A 17,377-nucleotide genomic window follows, 5' to 3' on the forward strand; every position below is an offset into this window, starting at 1 on the left:
TCTTTTCCCCATGTCCTTCTTTTCCCCATGTCCTTGTATCTTCCTTTGCTCCGAATGCTTATTTATTACAGCTCAGCTAATATATAGCATTATAATCATTTGTATGATAATAACTATATATTCAGACAGCTCGGAGCTCTAGATGGTTATGATCTGAATTCTAATTGTTTTAAACATTTGGACATCATACTATCTTCTTTTTCTCTAATTCCTTTATTATACCTTTGCTTGCTGACCTATATTGACTCCTGGTCAAGCAAGACTTGATTTTAAAATTCTCATCTTTGTTTGAAAATCCCTCCATGGGCTTACTCTTCTCTTATCCTTGCAATCTCTTCCAACCCCACAAACCTCCAAGATATCTGGCCTCTTGTGCATTCCGAATGATAATTGCCCGACCATTGGTGGCTGTGCCTTCAGTTGCCTGGGCACCAAATTCTGGAATTCTCTTCCAACACCTCTCCCTTCCGCACTTTCTTCCTATCAGACACTAAAGCCTACTTCTCTGACCAAGCTTTTGGTCATCTGACTTAATATCTCCTTATGTGACGCAGTTTCATACTTTGTTTTATAATGCTCTTGTGGAGCGCCTTGTGACCTTTCATTACATTAAAGACGCTATATAAGTTTCTGTTGTTGCAGTAACTGACTGAAGTTCTTAAACAGAATCATAATAGGATATATATAAAAAAAAAACTTCTCCCTCCTCTTGCTCTCATATACATGGGTGCATAGTAACACTTTTGCTAACCAACATTCGAAGTGCTCTCCATCTCAAATACGCTGCTGTGGAGAGGACAGGGATTTGCCCCAAAGGAAGGAAGGAAAACTGAAGGAATAGTCAGGTCTGGTCAGTTCTATGCACATCCTAACAGATGATTACAATTGGTACTGGGAAAACCTTGGGAGCAAATCATCCACCCAAATGTGAGTAATATGCGTTGCACAAGAGTCTAGGAAAGCAAAATATGCTAGACAATGAAACATAAGGAAAATATGGATGAAATAAATGCTCTCCAGTTTTTGGAGTCTTTAGTCCAATGTTCAGAGGAAAATATTGTCATGCAACATTGCATACCTTTTTTAAAAATTCATTCATGGGATGTGGGCTTCGCTGGCTGGGCCAGCATTTATTGCCCATCCCTAGTTGCCCTTGAGAAGGTGGTGGTGAGCTGCCTTCTTGAACCGCTGCAGTCCATGTGATGTAGGTACACCCACAGTGCTGTTAGGAAGGGAATTCCAAGATTTTTACCCAGTGACAGTGAAGGAACAGCGATATATTTCCAAGTCAGGATGGTGAGTGACTTGGAGGGGAACTTCCAGGTGGTGGTGTTCCCATCTATCTGCTGCCCATGTCCTTCTAAGTGGTAGTGGTTGTGGGTTTGGAAGGTGCTGTCTAAGGAGCCTTGGTGAATTCCTGCAGTGCATCTTGTAGATGGTACACACTGCTGCTACTGTGCGTCGGTGGTAGAGGGAGTGGATGTTTGTGGATGCGTTGCCAATCAAGGGGACTATTTTGTCCCGGATGGTGTCCAACTTCTTCCATGTTGTGGGAGCTGCACTCATCCAGGCAAGTGGGGGGTACCCACATCACATTCCTGACTTGTGCCTTGTAGATGGTGGGCAGGCTTTGGGGAATCAGAAGGTAGTTACTCGTCGCACAATTCCTAGCCTCTGACCTGCTTTTGTAGCCACAGTATTTATATGGCTAGTCCAGTTCAGTTTCTGGTCAATGGTAACCCCCCAGGATGTTGATAGTGGGGGAATTCAGTGATGCCATTGAACATCAAGGGGCAATGGTTGGATTCTCTCTTGTTGGAGATGGTCATTGCCTGACACTTGTGTGGGGCAAATGTTACTTGGCATTTGTCAGCCCAAGCCTGGATATTGTCCAGGTCTTGCTGCATTTGGACATGGACTGCTTCAGTATCTGAGGAGTCACGAATGGCGCTAAACATTGTGCAATCATCAGTGAACATCCCCACTTCTGATCTTATGATGGAAGGAAGGTAACTGATGAAGCAGCTGAAGATGGTTGGGTCTAGGACACGAGGAATTCCTGCAGTGATTTCCTGGAGCTGAGATGACTGCCCTCTAACAACCACAATCATCTTCCTTTGTGCTAGGTATGACTCCAACCAGCGGAGAATTTTCCCTTGATTCCCATTAACTCCAGTTTTGCTAGGGCTCCTTGATGACACACTCAGTCAAATGCTGCCTTGATGTCAAGGGCAGTCACTCTCACCTCATCTTGGGAGTTCAGCTCTTTTGTCCATGTTTGAACCAAGGCTGTAATGAGATCAGGAGCTGAGTGGCCCTGGCGGAACCCAAACTGGGCATCAGTGAGCAGGTTATTGCTAAGCAAGTGCTGCTTGAAAGCGCTGTTGATGACCCCTTTCATTATTTTACTGATGATCGAGAGTAGACTGATGGGGTGGTAATTGGCTGGGTTGGATTTGTACTGCTTTTTGTGTACAGGACATACCTGGACAATTTTCCACATAGCCGGGTAGATGCCAGTGTTGTAGCTGTACTGGAACAGCTTGGCTAGGGGGGCGGCAAGTTCTGGAGCACAAGTCTTCAGCACTATTGCTGGAATATTGTCAGGGCCCATAGCCTTTGCAGTATCCAGTGGCTGAAGACAGGCATCTGTGATGCTTGGGACCTCTGGAGGAGGCCAAGATGAATCATCCACTCAGCATTTCTGGCTGAAGATTGTTGCGACTGCTTCAGCCTTACCTTTTGCACTGCTGTGCTGGGCTCCTCCATCATTGAGGGTGGGGATATTTGTGGAACCTCCTCCTCCAGTGAGCTGTTTAATAATCCTCTACCATTCACAACTGGTTGCGGCAGGATTGCAGAGCTTAGATCTGATCCCTTGGTGTGGGATCGCTTCACTCTATCACTTGCTGCTTATGCTGTGTGGCATGCAAGTAGTCCTATGTTATAGCTTCACCAGGTTGACACCTCATTTTTTGTACGCCTGGTGCTGCTCCTGGCATGCCCACCTGCACTCTTCATTGAACCAGGGTTGATCCCCTGCATTGATGCTAATGGTAGAGGGGCAGATATTCCGGGCCATGAGGTTACAGATTATGTTTGAGTACAATTCTGCTGTTTCTGATGGCCCACAGCGCTTCATGGATGCCCAGTTCGAGTTGCTGTTCGAAATCTATCCCATTTAGCATGGTGGTAGTGCCATCCAACACGATGGAGGGTATCCTCAATGTGAAGGCGGGACTTCGTCTCCACAATGATTGTGCGGTGGTCACTCCTACCGATACTGTCATGGACATATGCATCTGTGGCAGGCAGGTTGGTGAGGATGAGGTCAAGCATATTTTTCCCTCTTGTTGGTTCCCTCACCACCTGCCGCAGACCCAGTCTAGCAGCTATGTCAGTTTAGTTATTTAATTTCATTAGCATAATTATTAATATGGTCTCAAGTATCAGAATACAATTCAAATAATTTGGACCAGCTGTCATGCCGAATGATAGTAATGTGTGTTGATACCGCTTGATGGTAAAACTTTTCAGTTTCTCAAAACGCAATGTTGGGGTATAGTGGGATTGTGGTACTGTTTCTGGACTAGTAATTCAGGGGCCAGGACTAATGGTCCAGAGTATTGAGGTCAAATTCCACGACTGGCAGAATTTAAATTCAATGAATTAATAAATCTGGAATAAAATGTTAGTCTCATTGACAAAAACTATGAAACTACCAGATTATCGTAAAATCCCATCTGCTTCACTAATGTCCTTCAGGGCAGGAAATATGCTGTCCTTACTTGGTCTGGCCTACATGTGACTCCAGAACAATGGCAATGTGACTGATTCTGAACTGGCCTAGCAAACCACTCAATTGTATCAAATTGCTACAGAAAAATTAACTAAGAATAAAAATGGACAAACCGCTACGCACTGACCCAAGCACTGGAAACAACAAAGGCATACCCTGCCCAGTCCACCCTGCCAAGTTCTCCTATCTGGGGACTTGTGACAAAATGGGGAGAGCTGTCCCACAAACTAATCAAGCAACAGCCTGACATTGTTATATTTACCAAATCATTTACAGCCAATGTTGCAGAACCTCCATCATCATCGCTGGGTATGTCTTGTCCACTGACAGGACAGACCCACTGGAGGAGGCGACACAGTAGTATACAGTCAGGAAGGAGTGGCCCTGGGAGTCCTCAATGTTGACTCCAAGCCCCATTAAGTCTCATGGCATCAGGCCAAACCTGGGCAAGGAAACTTGCTGATTACCACCTACCTCATCCCCTGCAGCTGATGAATCAGTGCTCATCCACGTTGAACACCAATTGGAAGAAACACAGAGTAGCAAGGGCACAGAATGTACCCTGGGTGGGGGAATTCAATGTCAAGAATTACTAAGAAGCACCGCCACTGACTGAGTTGGCTGAGTACTGAAGGACATATTTTCCAGACTGGGCCTGCAACACCTGGTGAGACAACCAACAAGAGGGAAAGGCCTACTTGACCTCGTCCTCACCATTCTACCCATCACAGATACATCTGTCCATAACAGTGTTTGTAGGAGTGAGCATTGCACAGTCCTTCTGGTGAGAAGTCCAGTCATCACACGGACACCTTCTATAAGGTGACACATTTTATAAAGAATGTGACAACTGGACACTTAAAAAATAATGGTGCGATTGGACAGAGTCAACATGGATTTATGAAAGGGAAATGATGCTTAACAAACTGTTAAGAGTTTTTGTAACTAACAGAATATATAAGGCGAAACCAGTGGATGTGGTGTATTTGGATTTTCAGAAGGCCTTCGATAAGGTCCCACACAGGTTAGTAAGCAAAATTAGAGCAAATGGAATTAGTTAACAGACATAAAACAGAGAGTAGGAAAAATAGTTTGGCAGACTGTGACTAGTGGGGGTACCAGAAGGATCATTGCTTGGGCCCAGCCATTCATAATCTATATCAATGATTTGGATGTGGGGACCAAATGTGATATTTCTAAGTTTGCTGGTGACACAAAAGTAGGTGGGATTGTGAGTTATGAGGAGAATGCAAAAAAGCTTCAAGGGGATTTTTAAATAGGCTAAGTGAGTGGACAAGAACATGGGAGATGAAATAAAATGTGTAAAAATGTGAAGTTATCCACTTCTGTAAGAAAAAAAGAAATGTAGAGTATTTATTAAATGGTGAGAGATTGGGAAGTGTTGATGTCCAAAGGGGCCTGGGTGTTCCTGTTCATAAGTCACTGAATGGTAACATGCAGATGCAGCAAGCAATAAGTAAGACAAATGGCATGTTGGCCTTTATTGCAAGAATATTTCAGTACAGGTGTAAAGAAGTCTTGTTGCAATTGTATAGAGCCTTGGTGAAACTGCACCTAGAGTACTGTGTATAGTTTTGGTTTCCTTATCTAAGGAAGGATATAGTTGCCATAAAGGGAATGCAATGAAGGTTCACCAGACTGATTCCTGGGATGGCAGGATTGTCCTATAAGGAGAGATTGAGGAGACTGAGCCGATATTCTCTAAAATTTAGAAGAATAAGGGGTAATCTCATTGAAGCATACAAAATTCTTAAGGGGCTCGATAGGGTAGATCCAGGAAGGATGTTTCACCTGGCTGGGATGTCTAGAATCAGGGGACACAGACTCAGAATAAGAGGAAGGCTGTTTAGGACTGAGATGGAGGAGGTATTTCTTCACTCAAGAGGGTGGTGAATCTTTGGAACTTTATACCCTAGAGGGCTGTGGGGGCTCAGTCATTAAGTATATTCAAGACAGATATCGATAGGTTTCTAGATATTAAATATATTGCGGGATATGGAGATAGTATGGGAAAATGGTGTTGAGGTAGATCCGCCATGATCTAGTTGAACGATACAGCAAGCTCAAGGGGCGGAATGGCCTGCACCTATTTCCTAGGTTCCTATGTTCCATCTCTAACAAGAGTGAATCTAACCATTTCCCATGACATTCAACTACATTACAATTGCTGAATCTTCCAATATCAGCATCCTGTGGGAATTACCAACGACCAGAAACTAACTGAACCAGCCGTGTAAACTTTGGCTTCAAAGGCAAGCCAGAGGCTGGAAATTCCACAGTGAGTAACTCGCCTTCTGACTCCCCAAAGCCTGTCTACCATCTACAAGGCACAAGCCAGGAGTATAATGGAATACTCTCCACTTGCCCGGATGAGTGCAGCTCCAACAATACTTAAGAAACTCAACACCATCCAGGACAAAGCAGCCCACTTGATTAGCATGTCATCCGCCACCATAAATATTCACTCCATCTACCACTGGCACAGATGGCAGCAGTGTCTACCATTTATAAGATGCAGCAACTCATCTAGACTCCTTCAACAGCACCTTCAAAACCCACAACTTCTATCACCTACAAGGACAAGGGCAGTAGGCGTGTGGGAACGCCACCACCTGCAAGTTCTCCTCCAAGTCACACACTGTTCTGACTTGGAACTATATCACCATTCCTCACTGTCACTGGGTCAAAATCCGAGAACGACCCCTAATAGCACTGTGGGTGTATCAACACCACATGGACTACAATGGTTCACGGTGGCAGCTCACTATCACCTCTCAAGGACAACTAGGGATGGACAATAAATGGCAGCTTTGCTAGTAATACGCATACCCAAGAATGAATAAGAAAAAAAGCTTTTGCCATATTGAAAGTATTTTTCTGGATAGATTTCAATTTTACAAACATTTTTGTAGAAGTAATCTGCTGTCAATTTTATGAGTTACCTTCTCTATAAAAAGGCAGACTATATTTAAATAGCAAGTAACTTGTACAAACTAACAAATACACATGTTGCCAGCCATATCTGTCAGTACTCTTCCTTTTCTTCTCTTTAAGGTACCAATGACATGGATCTATGGGCACTTCCTGTATCTCATCTGAGTAAACATCATTTATAATATAAAATAAAAACAGAAAATGCTGGAAAAACTCAGCAGGTCTGGCAGTATCTGTGGTGAGAGGTACATACATCAGTTATGTTTAAGTTGACAAGGCTATGGACAATCAGAAACAATACAGTTGACCCCATGCTGGGCCTTCCCTCCAAGTGTGCATACAAACCTTCCACCAAGAGCATTAGAAAATCATTAAAAGTGGAAACCGTGTATAACTTTTCAATCTGCAGTCCATGGTGCCTCTACTATTGCCTAGGCTGCTACAGCAGTCATTATTACTACATTATTACAGATCAATTTTAAGCAATGAGCTTTATAATAGGCAATAACTGGCATAACTAAAATAGTCAATTTAAAATTAATTAAAATGTGATCAGATATGTTCCATACCTTCTCCCATAGTCTTCAGTTTTTCATCAAGTTCTGCTTTTTCCTTTGATAGATTTTCTACATCTTTGGTCAGGGTTCTATTCGATTCCTCTAGCTAAACATGAATAAACATTTGCACATTTTTTAACAGAAGAAATAATGCAATGCTAAATGTCATTAAAGGTGTGAAGATATAATAAAAGACTTAAACTTTATTCCTGCTAATTAGTTTGCACATAATAAGAGTTATTGTGTGCAAAATATCCAAGCTTACTAAGGAAATGGTGTTGTCTTTCTCATTTTGCTCTTGCTTATGTCGCGCTGTTACTTTCTTCAGTTCCTGATCAAGTTCATAACATTGATCCTCTGCAATAGCTCGAGCTAGCTGCTCAGAATCTGCTTTAGTTATAGTTAGATCCATTTGTGAAGATAATGATTCCCTGGTGGAAGACAGAAAAATTAACATACATAATATTGCAGGTCTTATAAATATACAGCGTGGAATAAAACAGTACAATTGTTTATAGGACAAACATTAGGCCCTAGAAATTAGATGAGATTGCGGGAGAGAGGGTGGGTGCAAGCAATGGCCAGCCGCAGTCCAACTGCTGGTGTCTCAAAAAGTAAAAAATATTCAAAAAAAAACTTACCTTTCAGCAACCTCTAGCATTTTCTTTAAGGTTTGCACATAGTGCATTAATTCGAAGACCAGTCTGGGAAAGGGTTCATGCATTTGCAAAATCGGAGGGGGCCAACACCAATTTCTAGCACCTGTCCTAGATGCCTACTGAGCAGCCCTAACAAGGTGGCACGCTCGCAACGAAGAATAAGTGTGTGCACATCACCTGCCATATCGGATCTTTAGGTAGATGTTTTATGCTTGTAAAATAGACTTGAAATCTTAATGAGGGGTATTGAAGGAGAGGGAAAGGCTAGGAGAAGTGCATTATTTATAAAATGTTCATAATCTTTCAAAAAAGCATTTGAGTTTGCATGGCGGGGGTCATAGGGGTTACTTGGGGAGGCTTAGCATGGCATGGGGGCACGAGGAGGACCTATTGAACTTATCTTTTAAAAGGTCCCCTCCTGCAGACTATGGTTCATGACACCTCAGGTGCTGTGTACCATAACTCACTGAAAAGCTGGCCTGACTCCATGAAAATTGTGGAGGACTAGGAAATTCCTATCCCTGCAATGGAGCCAGCCCAGGTCAGGAGTTCAGGGTGCGGACTTGCGACCCAAACCAGCCTGCACCCTGGGAATGGGGTGAGGAATCCTGTACTCCAGTGCTGGCTGCCATTTTTAAAGGCCTCCCGAGTCATCTTGACTTGGTGAAAATCCAGCCCAATGTTTTAGGTTGTGACCTTTCATCACAACTGGGAAAATTTAGAAATGTTATAACTGTTAAGGAGGTGAAATGAGAGGGGGTCAGGAAGAACAAAAGGGAAGATCTGTGATAGGGCAGACAACGGAAGACATTAAAAGACAAAAAAGTTGGTGGAGAAAAGCCATAAGGAGTAGTGATGGGACGAAAAACAAAAGATGCGTCCAGAGGTGGTGAAATGGCTGAATAATGAACAGTTGCCATCCAAAAGCAAAGATAAGAAAAACAAGGTAAAGGCTGACACATGCAAAGAAATGGAGACAAAATGGGGTGGGGTGGGGGAGCAGGACAAAGATTACAATCTGAAATTGTTGAACTCATTGTTGAATCCTGAAGGCTGTGAAGCGCTTAATTGAATATCAAAAGATGAGGTGCTATTCCTCGAGCTTAGGTTGAGCTTCACCAGAACACTGCAGTTGGCTGAGGACAGAGATGTCAGCATGAGAGCAAGATGGAGAATTAAAATGGCAAACCGCTGGAAGATCGGGGTCGTGCTTGCAGGCTGAACCGAGGTGTTCCAGAAAGCAGTCACCTAGACTGCGTTTGATCTCCCCAATGTACAGGAGACTACATTGTGAGCAGCAAATACAGTATATAAAATTGAAAGCAGTATATTTAAATTGCTTCACCTGGAAGGTGTTATTGGGGTCTTGGATGATGAGGAGAGAGGAGGGAAAAGGGCAGGTGTTACATCTCCTGCACCTGCATGGAAAGCTTCTTGGGAAGGGGGCAGGGTGCTGGGGATGATAAGAATGGGCCACGGTGTCGAGGAGGAAAAGGTGTGCTTGGTGGTGGCGTTTATACTAAAGGATGATCTGTTGAATACAGAGGCTGGTGGGGTGGAAGATAAGGACAATGGGAACTCTATTGTGGTTCTGGCAGGGAAGGGAAGGGTGAGAGCAGAAGTGTGGGAAATCGGTAGGTCACAGTCAAGGGCCCTGCTATGAACGGTTGGGGGTTGTTTAGGATGGAATCCTCAGTTGAAGAAAAAGGAAGACATATAGAAGGCGCTGGTACGGAAGGTTGCATCATCAGAACAGATGCGATGGAGACGGAGAAACTGGGAGAATGGAATAGAATCCTTACATGGGTACTGGAAGTGAGGAAGTATAGTTGAGGTGGCTGTGAGAGTCAGTGGACTTATAATGTATATTTGTTGATAGTCTATACCCAGCAATGGAGACAGAGGGGTCAAGGAAGGGAAGAGAAGAGTTGGAAATGCACTACATGAAGGCGAGAGAAGGGTAGAAATTAGAAGCAAAGTTGAAAAAGTTTTCCAATTCAGGGCAAGAACAGGAAACAGCACTAATACAGTCATCAATCTACCAGAAAAAAGAGTTGAGGGAGGGCCACCACCACCAACACACCCTTCGCCCCCACCCTGACCAACCCGAGTAGAACAAGGAATGTTTCACATACCTCACAAAAAGAAAAGCATAGCTAAGACCCATGTGAGTGTCCACAGAAGCAGCTTTTATTTGGAGGAAGTGAGACAAGTTAAAAGAGACGTTAATCAATGAGGGAACAAGTTCGGCCAGGCAGAGGAGGGCAATGGTGGATGGAAACTGGTTAGGCCTCCATTCGAACAAGTAGTGTTGAAAGAGGTTTCTATAGAGATAGTGGATGCATTGGTGATCATTTTCCAAAATTCTATAGATTCTGGAATGGTTCCTGAAGATTGGAAGGTAGCAAATGTCACCCGACTATTTAAGAATGGAGGGAAGAGAGAAAACAGGGAACTACAGACCTGTTAGCCTTACATCAGTAGTAGGGAAAATGCTGGAATCTATTATAAAGAATGTAATAAATGGATACTCATGATCTGATTGGACATAGTCAGCATGGATTTGCAAATGGGAAATCATGTTTGACGAACTTGTTGGAGTTTTTTCAGGATGCTGCTAACAAAATTAGTAAAGGAGAGTCGATGGACGTAGTATACTTGAATTTTCAGAAGGCTTTTCATGAAGTCCCCACAGGAGGTTGGTTAGCAAAATAAAAGCACATGGGACAGGAGGCAATATACAGGTATGGATTAAGGATTGGCTAACAGGTAGAAAACAGAAAGCAGCAATGAACAGGTCATTATCGCTTTGGCAGGCTATGACTAGTGCGGTACCACAAGGATCAGTATTTTGGCCCCAGCTGTTCACAATATATATCAATGTTATGGACCTGGGGACCAAATGTAATATTTCCAAGTTCGCGGATCGTACAAAGCTAGGTGGGAATGCGTATTGTCAGGAAGATGTAAAGCAGCTACAGAAGGATTTGAACAGACTTAGTGAATGAGCAAGAACATGAGGTGGAATATAATCTGGAAAAATGTAAGGTTATCCACTTTGGTAGAAGGAACATATGTGCAGAGTATTTCCTAAATGGTAAGAAATTAGAAAGTGCAGATGTACAAAGGGACCTGGGTGTCCTTGTCCATAAGGCACTGAAAGCTAACATGCAGGTGCAGCAGGCAATTAGGGAGGCTAATGAAACATTAGCCTTTATCGCAAGAGGATTTGAGTACAGGAATAGTGAAGTCTTGCTTCAATTGTATAGAAACTTGGTTAGACCACACCTGGAGTAGTGTGTGCAGTTTTGGTCCCCTTACCTCAGAAAGGATATTATTGCCATAGAGGGAGTGCAACAAAGGTTCACCAGACTTGTTCCGGGGATGGCGGAACTATCTTATGAAAAGAGATTGGGGAAACTGGACCTGCATTCTCCAGAGTTTCGAAGAATGAGAGGTGATCTCATTGAAACCTACAAAATACTTAAAGGAATAGACAGGGTAGATGCAGGTAAGATATTTCCCCTGGTTGGAGAGTCTAGAACCAGGCTACACAATTTCAAAATAAGGGGGAAGCCACTTAGGACCAAGATGAGGAGAAATTTCTTTACTCAGAGGGTTGTGAATATTTGGAATTCTCTACCCCAGAGGGCCGTGGAAGCTCAGTCATTGAGTATGTTTAAGGTAGAAATTGATAGGTTTCTGATTAGCAATAACGTAAAGGGTTATGGGTATAGTGTGAGGAAAAAGGCATTGAAGTGTTCGATCAACCATGATCATATTGAGTGATGGAGCAGGCTTGACAGGTTGAACGGCCTTCTCCTGTTCATATGTTCTTAAGCAGAGAGCCCTCAGGCCATACTGGAGGGGGATGGAGGGGTACAGAGATTGCAAGTACATGGTGAAGAAGTGATGGTTACAGCCAGGAAATTAGAAAGTTAAAGTGACAGGGGTAACAGGAGTGCCAAGAATGTAGGTGGGGAGAGATTAGACAAGGGGAGGAAAATTAGGGTCAAGATAGGAAGAAATCAGTTCAGTGGGGCAGGAGCAGGCTGAAACAATAGGTCTACCAGGGTAGTCCTGTTTTTGGATGTTGGGAAGGAGGTAGGAGGAGGCTTTTTGGGGTTGGGGGACTATGAGGTTGGAGGCCATGGAGGGAAGATCTCCGGAGGAGGTGAGGTCACTGACAGTCCTTGAAACAATGGCTTGATGTTCATGGTCCAAGGGGTTATAGGGGGAAAGTGTAGGAAAGTTGGTGTTGGCCAGAAAAAAAGTAGCACAGAGATTTGACGATCAAAGACTGAAGCAATATCCAAATTTGATGATTAAGATCAAACACTTTAGGAAGGTGTAGAACAGAGAACAGTGGACTACATAATATAGAAATGGTAGTTACTATTATGGCTGTTAGAGCCAGTGGTTTTTGGTGCACTGCCCCAAAATAGGAAGGATGGCCACAGACTGTAGCCACAGATGGAAAAGGCAGTGTTTACAGCCATTTGATTTGGCAGGGAAGATTTCAGCAAGTTCCTAGCAGATTGCAAGCGGGAAGTCAATGAACACTCCGAGGTATATGCTGATCATGGCAGTAGTCTGAATGGGTGCACAGGTCAAATCTTGCTTACAACTAATTTAACCTGTACCACTGAGGCTAAATGGTTAAAGAAATTGATTAGTTATGTGCAACCGTATTTGTAAGCGACACAGGAAGGCTTTGATGCAACCGACTTGCATCATATAGAAGAATGAATCTGGAAGAAAAAAGCTACTCGAAATGGACAGATAGGAAACTATGAAAAACAAAACTAATTTATACTGTGCAAGTCCCAACTTGGAAAAATAAGGGCACCAAAACAGAGGGACCTCCATGCATAAAATATTACAACTGTAATAAATGAGGAAACATTGTCAGACTGTTTCTCCATTTTAAGGTGCCCTCCCAGCACCTTTCAAAAGGTTTAAATTAAAAAATAGCATCAGCAGCCGGGCCACCAGTGTGGAGGACGATTCCCTCCATGGGGCAGCCTGTGGTCACGCAACTGTGGCCAGACAAGTGGGGAGGGCCTCAATGTCTGCCTGGAACACTGGCCTCCTGGTCCGCCAATGGGAGAACACCCCCAGGCTTCTGACCCAGTCTCCAACACCTCGGAGGACCACAGGCTGATTGAAAAATTGCAGCTGGCCTCTGATAATTAACAGGCCATTAGCTTATATCCATTGGCTACCCACTGCTTCCAAATGACCAGTTCTATGCCCTTCACTGCACCCATTCCAATGCTAGGATGGCCCTATATTGGACACTGAAGTGCATAGAATGGACTGAATTTCATCAGCCCTCGAGGGAGGGGCTGGGAGGAGGGGGACGGGCATAAAATAGCAAGGGAACGTGGGGTGTAGAGCGCATGTCACCTTCCAGACACCACGGAGTTTTATCAGCGACCCTGCCCAGAGGCCAACTGAGGCCCTTAAGTGACCAATTAAGGGTCATTTAAGAGCCTCTTTGTGCCACGGCTGGCATCTTACCAGTGGCTGGTGGGCCCCCTTGGCCTGCAGGGAGCCTGCCCAGTAAAAGTCAGAGGGGCCGATCAGCGGTAAGGATCATTGCTGTGGAAACAAACCCCACCCGTCTGGACTTGCCTGATTAACCCCAATGACCAACCTCATCTACCTTGTTGGGAGGTTGGTGTCCACCTCTGCAGCTTCATGGACAGCTGTAGTCCCCGCAATGATGCCACTGTGACTGAAGACCGGCCGGCTCTCTGGTTGGCCAGCAGCTCTTAGAGGTGGGCTCCGGTCTTTTAAAGGAACAGGAGCCCTGGCACCAGGAAGTTAATTGCCTTGCCACCGAAAATTGCACCTGGGGTCCCCAAAATGACGTAGATTGGGTTACCCCCCACCACTCCAGAAACTTTCCGGCCTGGCTTTGGAACTCCCACCACCCAGACAAAATTCAGCCCGGTAGGTGGTGCCAGCCCCACGTCGTCCACCATTAGCAGTCATGCCTTCAGATGTCTAGATCTTAAGCTCTGGAAATCCCTTTCTTAACCTTTCCACCTCTCTATTACTCTCTTCTCCTTTATGATGCTCCTTAACCTCTTTAACTAAGCTTCTGGTTACCTGTCCTAATAACTCCTTATGTGACTCTGTGTCAAATTTTGTTTGATTTATGCTCTTGTGAAGCACCTTGAGATGTTTCAATACATAAATGCAGGTTATTTTAGTTGTAGGTAATAAAGACTCTTGTTAGCTTAAGTGGTCATATCCTTCTAAAACATGAACCCACCATCTTCTCAGTTTAGCTTCTAGCTGATTCTTAACTGAATGCCAGAACCCTTGCTTCAAAGTTTAGACTAACTTTATCACTTCTCAGTACTTATGCTTGATACCTTGGACTTTACATTCATTTAATTTAGCTCTATACTGTTGTCATGCTCTGTGCAATTGGTTAGAGTGAGCTATCCGTAAATACCCCAGATCATTTCCTTGTGTCATATCCTGTAGACCAGTAGCATTTAGACAAGTACAAAACAGACTTATGATATTATATAAAATGTATGTGTTCTGTTACTGTAATATTTCAGCACCAGTCATCCTTTGAAAAATACAGTTCATAACATGAAGTTTTGTTTACCTTTCACTGATAAGCTCCTGCATCCTCTTCTGTAGGTCACTATTTATTCTGTTCTTCTCTTCATTTTCTTCTTTCAGCTCCTTGACCTGAGTCTTATAGAGAGTCTGTTAACAAATCCAATGATTGTTCAAAATACTTCACGTTGAAAAACAAAGGAATAAATCAAGAGTATAATTTCCCACAAATAAATCACAAATGTGTGCATAAAATTCACCCTGCAAGTTTTAAAGATCAAAGCGCTATACTGCAGTTAAGCAAACGATAAAACTTTAGAACAAGAAAAGGTCATTGCACTTGTTAAGCTTGTTCCTTTTCAGACTTTGTACAATGGTTTGCACAGCATATTTCATCATTTCAGTGTAAACCTCTCCCTCAATCTATGAACCAATGAAATATATTCAAGGAGGCAATTAGTGAATTATAAAACAAGTATATAATCCCCTGAAAGACAAAGGCTAAAGGGCAATGTAAGCATGGTCTACAAGAGTGGTTAGGGCAAGTATTAAATGAATAAGAAAGAAGGATTACAATAAGAGTGAATAAAAGTAGCAGGAATTAGCAGCTGGAGAAAGAAACAAAAGGAGACAAAGGAACTAATGAATATTGCAAATGAGGAGTGTGAAAACATGAGGGCAATATCAAAAATTTTATTATAAATACATTGAATGTCTGCAAAGGAAGCATTAAACAGGATTGGATGTGAGAACAGTAGGTAATAAGGCCAACAGAAATTGCCAGTCAGTAATTGTTAACTGACAATCAGCTAAAAGCGATTGTCTGAATAAGATTTAATTACTGTGAGCAGGAGCTAAGTGAGCACTTGTAACAAGTGTGCCCTGAAAAGGTGCATAAAGTTAAAAATCTCTGCTGACACAGAGTGGTCATAAATGGAATGCATTGCAAGTGAAGTTCAAAAGTTGAGAATTTGGTGAAAATGGGAATACTTGTATTGATTCCTGATACAGGTAAGAATTTAATTTCATCTACTGGGGTTTAATAGTGCATAAGTGAATAAGGTCAAATCAGGGAAAACTGGTAAAAAGTTAAAATTAAAGATGTTTGATCTGAATGCACAAAGCATTCATAATGAGATAGACAAATTAATGACACAAATAGTGATAAATGGGTTTGATTTAATAACCATTATACACTCGTGGTCACGTGGCCAATGTTGGGAAGTAATTCCAGCGTACTTAATGTTTCAGAAAGACAGACAAAATAGGAAAACATGATGAGATAGCCCCAATAAAGATGTCATAAGGACTGTATTACAGAAGGATCTTGGCCTGGAAGAGCAGGAAGAAGAATGAGTATGGGTAAAGATAAGAAATAAAAAGGGACAGAAAAGACTGGTGAGATTAGCACCCCAACAGTAATTGTTGGATATTAATCAAGAAATAAGACTTTGTAACAAAGGCAATGCTATAATCATGGGAGACTTAAAGTTTTTTGTATCCCACTGAGTCACAGCTGAAACCTAAAAAAAAGTTTTAGAATATTGACAAGAAGACCAGTCAGCCTGAAGACTGGGAGAGTTTTAGAACGCAAGGGATGACCAAAAAATTGGTAAAGGAAGAGAAAATAGAATAGTAGACCAGCAAGAAATACAAAAACAGGTTGCAAGACCTAACACAAATATGTAATAAAGAAGAGATTGGCGACAGAAACACAAGAAGTAGTTAGTAGAACACGTACCACCACCATGCAGTGCTAACTCAACATTACTACAGTTATGCAGCTCTTCCTTGAGGTTTTTCCCTGCCTGGTTGATGCTCTGTAACTACAAAGCTGAAAAAATAAATCTTTTTATTAAGAGCTTCCATGTCATTGAGGAGGCTTCAGGCCAGTCACATCCAACAACCTGCTCTGAAAACTCTGCGCATTTAGACAGCTGCAACAAATTGCACCACAGCAGCTGAGATAATCCACAACATTCTAAATAAAGCAATCTGCAACATTCTAAAAAATAAGTCAATTTGCTCTATCTCCCAATGTTAATGGATCCTTTAAAAAAATTTCAGGGCTGAGATCCTCATCTTCGCCAAAATCAATCTGTTTTTCCTTGGTCTGTATTCTATTTTTGTACCAGGTTTTGTTGAAATCCTCCCATTAGTTTTTGAGACAAATAGACTAATGGCAGCAAAAACATTGAAACCCACCTTCAGTGGTAGAGGTAAAGGACTGAAATAGTGAGGAATCAGGTGTTTAATAAGAGTGAGGAACTTAAAGTAATTATTAATAAAGAAAACTTACTAGAGAAAGTAATGGAACTAAAAGCTGACAAGTCTCCTGAAACTGATGGCCTTTACTCTAGGCTTCTAAAAGAGGTAGTTGCAGAGATAGTGGATGCACTGGTTACAATCTTCCAAAGTTCACTATATTTTGGTAGGAAGAATAGGAAAAAGAGAATTTTTAAATCTGAGAAACCATTTAATATTGGTGTTCAGAGGAATTTGAGTGCCCTTGTATATAAAGCGCAGAAAGTTAACATGTAGGAACAGCAAGCAATGGGGAAGGCAAGCGGTATGTTGCCTTTATTGCAAGGGGGCTTGAGTATAAGAGTAAGGAGTTTTTGCTGCAATTGTACAGGATTTTATGAGTCCAAATGTTGGGGTACTGGTCTCCATCCCTTAGGAGCGGTATACTTGCCTTAGAAGTGTTGCAATTAAGGTTCATTAAATTGAATGGGAGGATTGTTCTCGGAGGAGAGGTTGAGTAGTATGGGCCTACACTCACTAAAGCTTAGAAAAATTAGAGGTGTTGTCATTGAAGCATA

At 42.6% G+C, this 17,377-nt stretch overlaps 1 protein-coding gene across 2 annotated transcripts in view; it reads right to left on the reverse strand.

Moving 5' to 3' along the window:
* rock1 (Rho-associated, coiled-coil containing protein kinase 1) overlaps positions 1-17,377 on the reverse strand; it is a 224,903-nt gene that overhangs the window by 42,016 nt on the left and 165,510 nt on the right. For both annotated transcript variants that reach the window (XM_078540622.1, XM_078540621.1), the window contains 3 exons: positions 14,602-14,705; positions 7,577-7,742; positions 7,324-7,417 (listed from right to left, as the gene is read on the reverse strand). In XM_078540622.1, coding sequence (XP_078396748.1) covers positions 7,324-7,417; positions 7,577-7,742; positions 14,602-14,705 — 364 coding nt within the window. The remainder of the gene's footprint in view (positions 1-7,323; positions 7,418-7,576; positions 7,743-14,601; positions 14,706-17,377) is intronic.

Source organism: Cetorhinus maximus, chromosome 4 (assembly GCF_964194155.1).
Source record: "Cetorhinus maximus chromosome 4, sCetMax3.hap1.1, whole genome shotgun sequence".
NCBI lineage: Eukaryota > Metazoa > Chordata > Chondrichthyes > Lamniformes > Cetorhinidae > Cetorhinus > Cetorhinus maximus.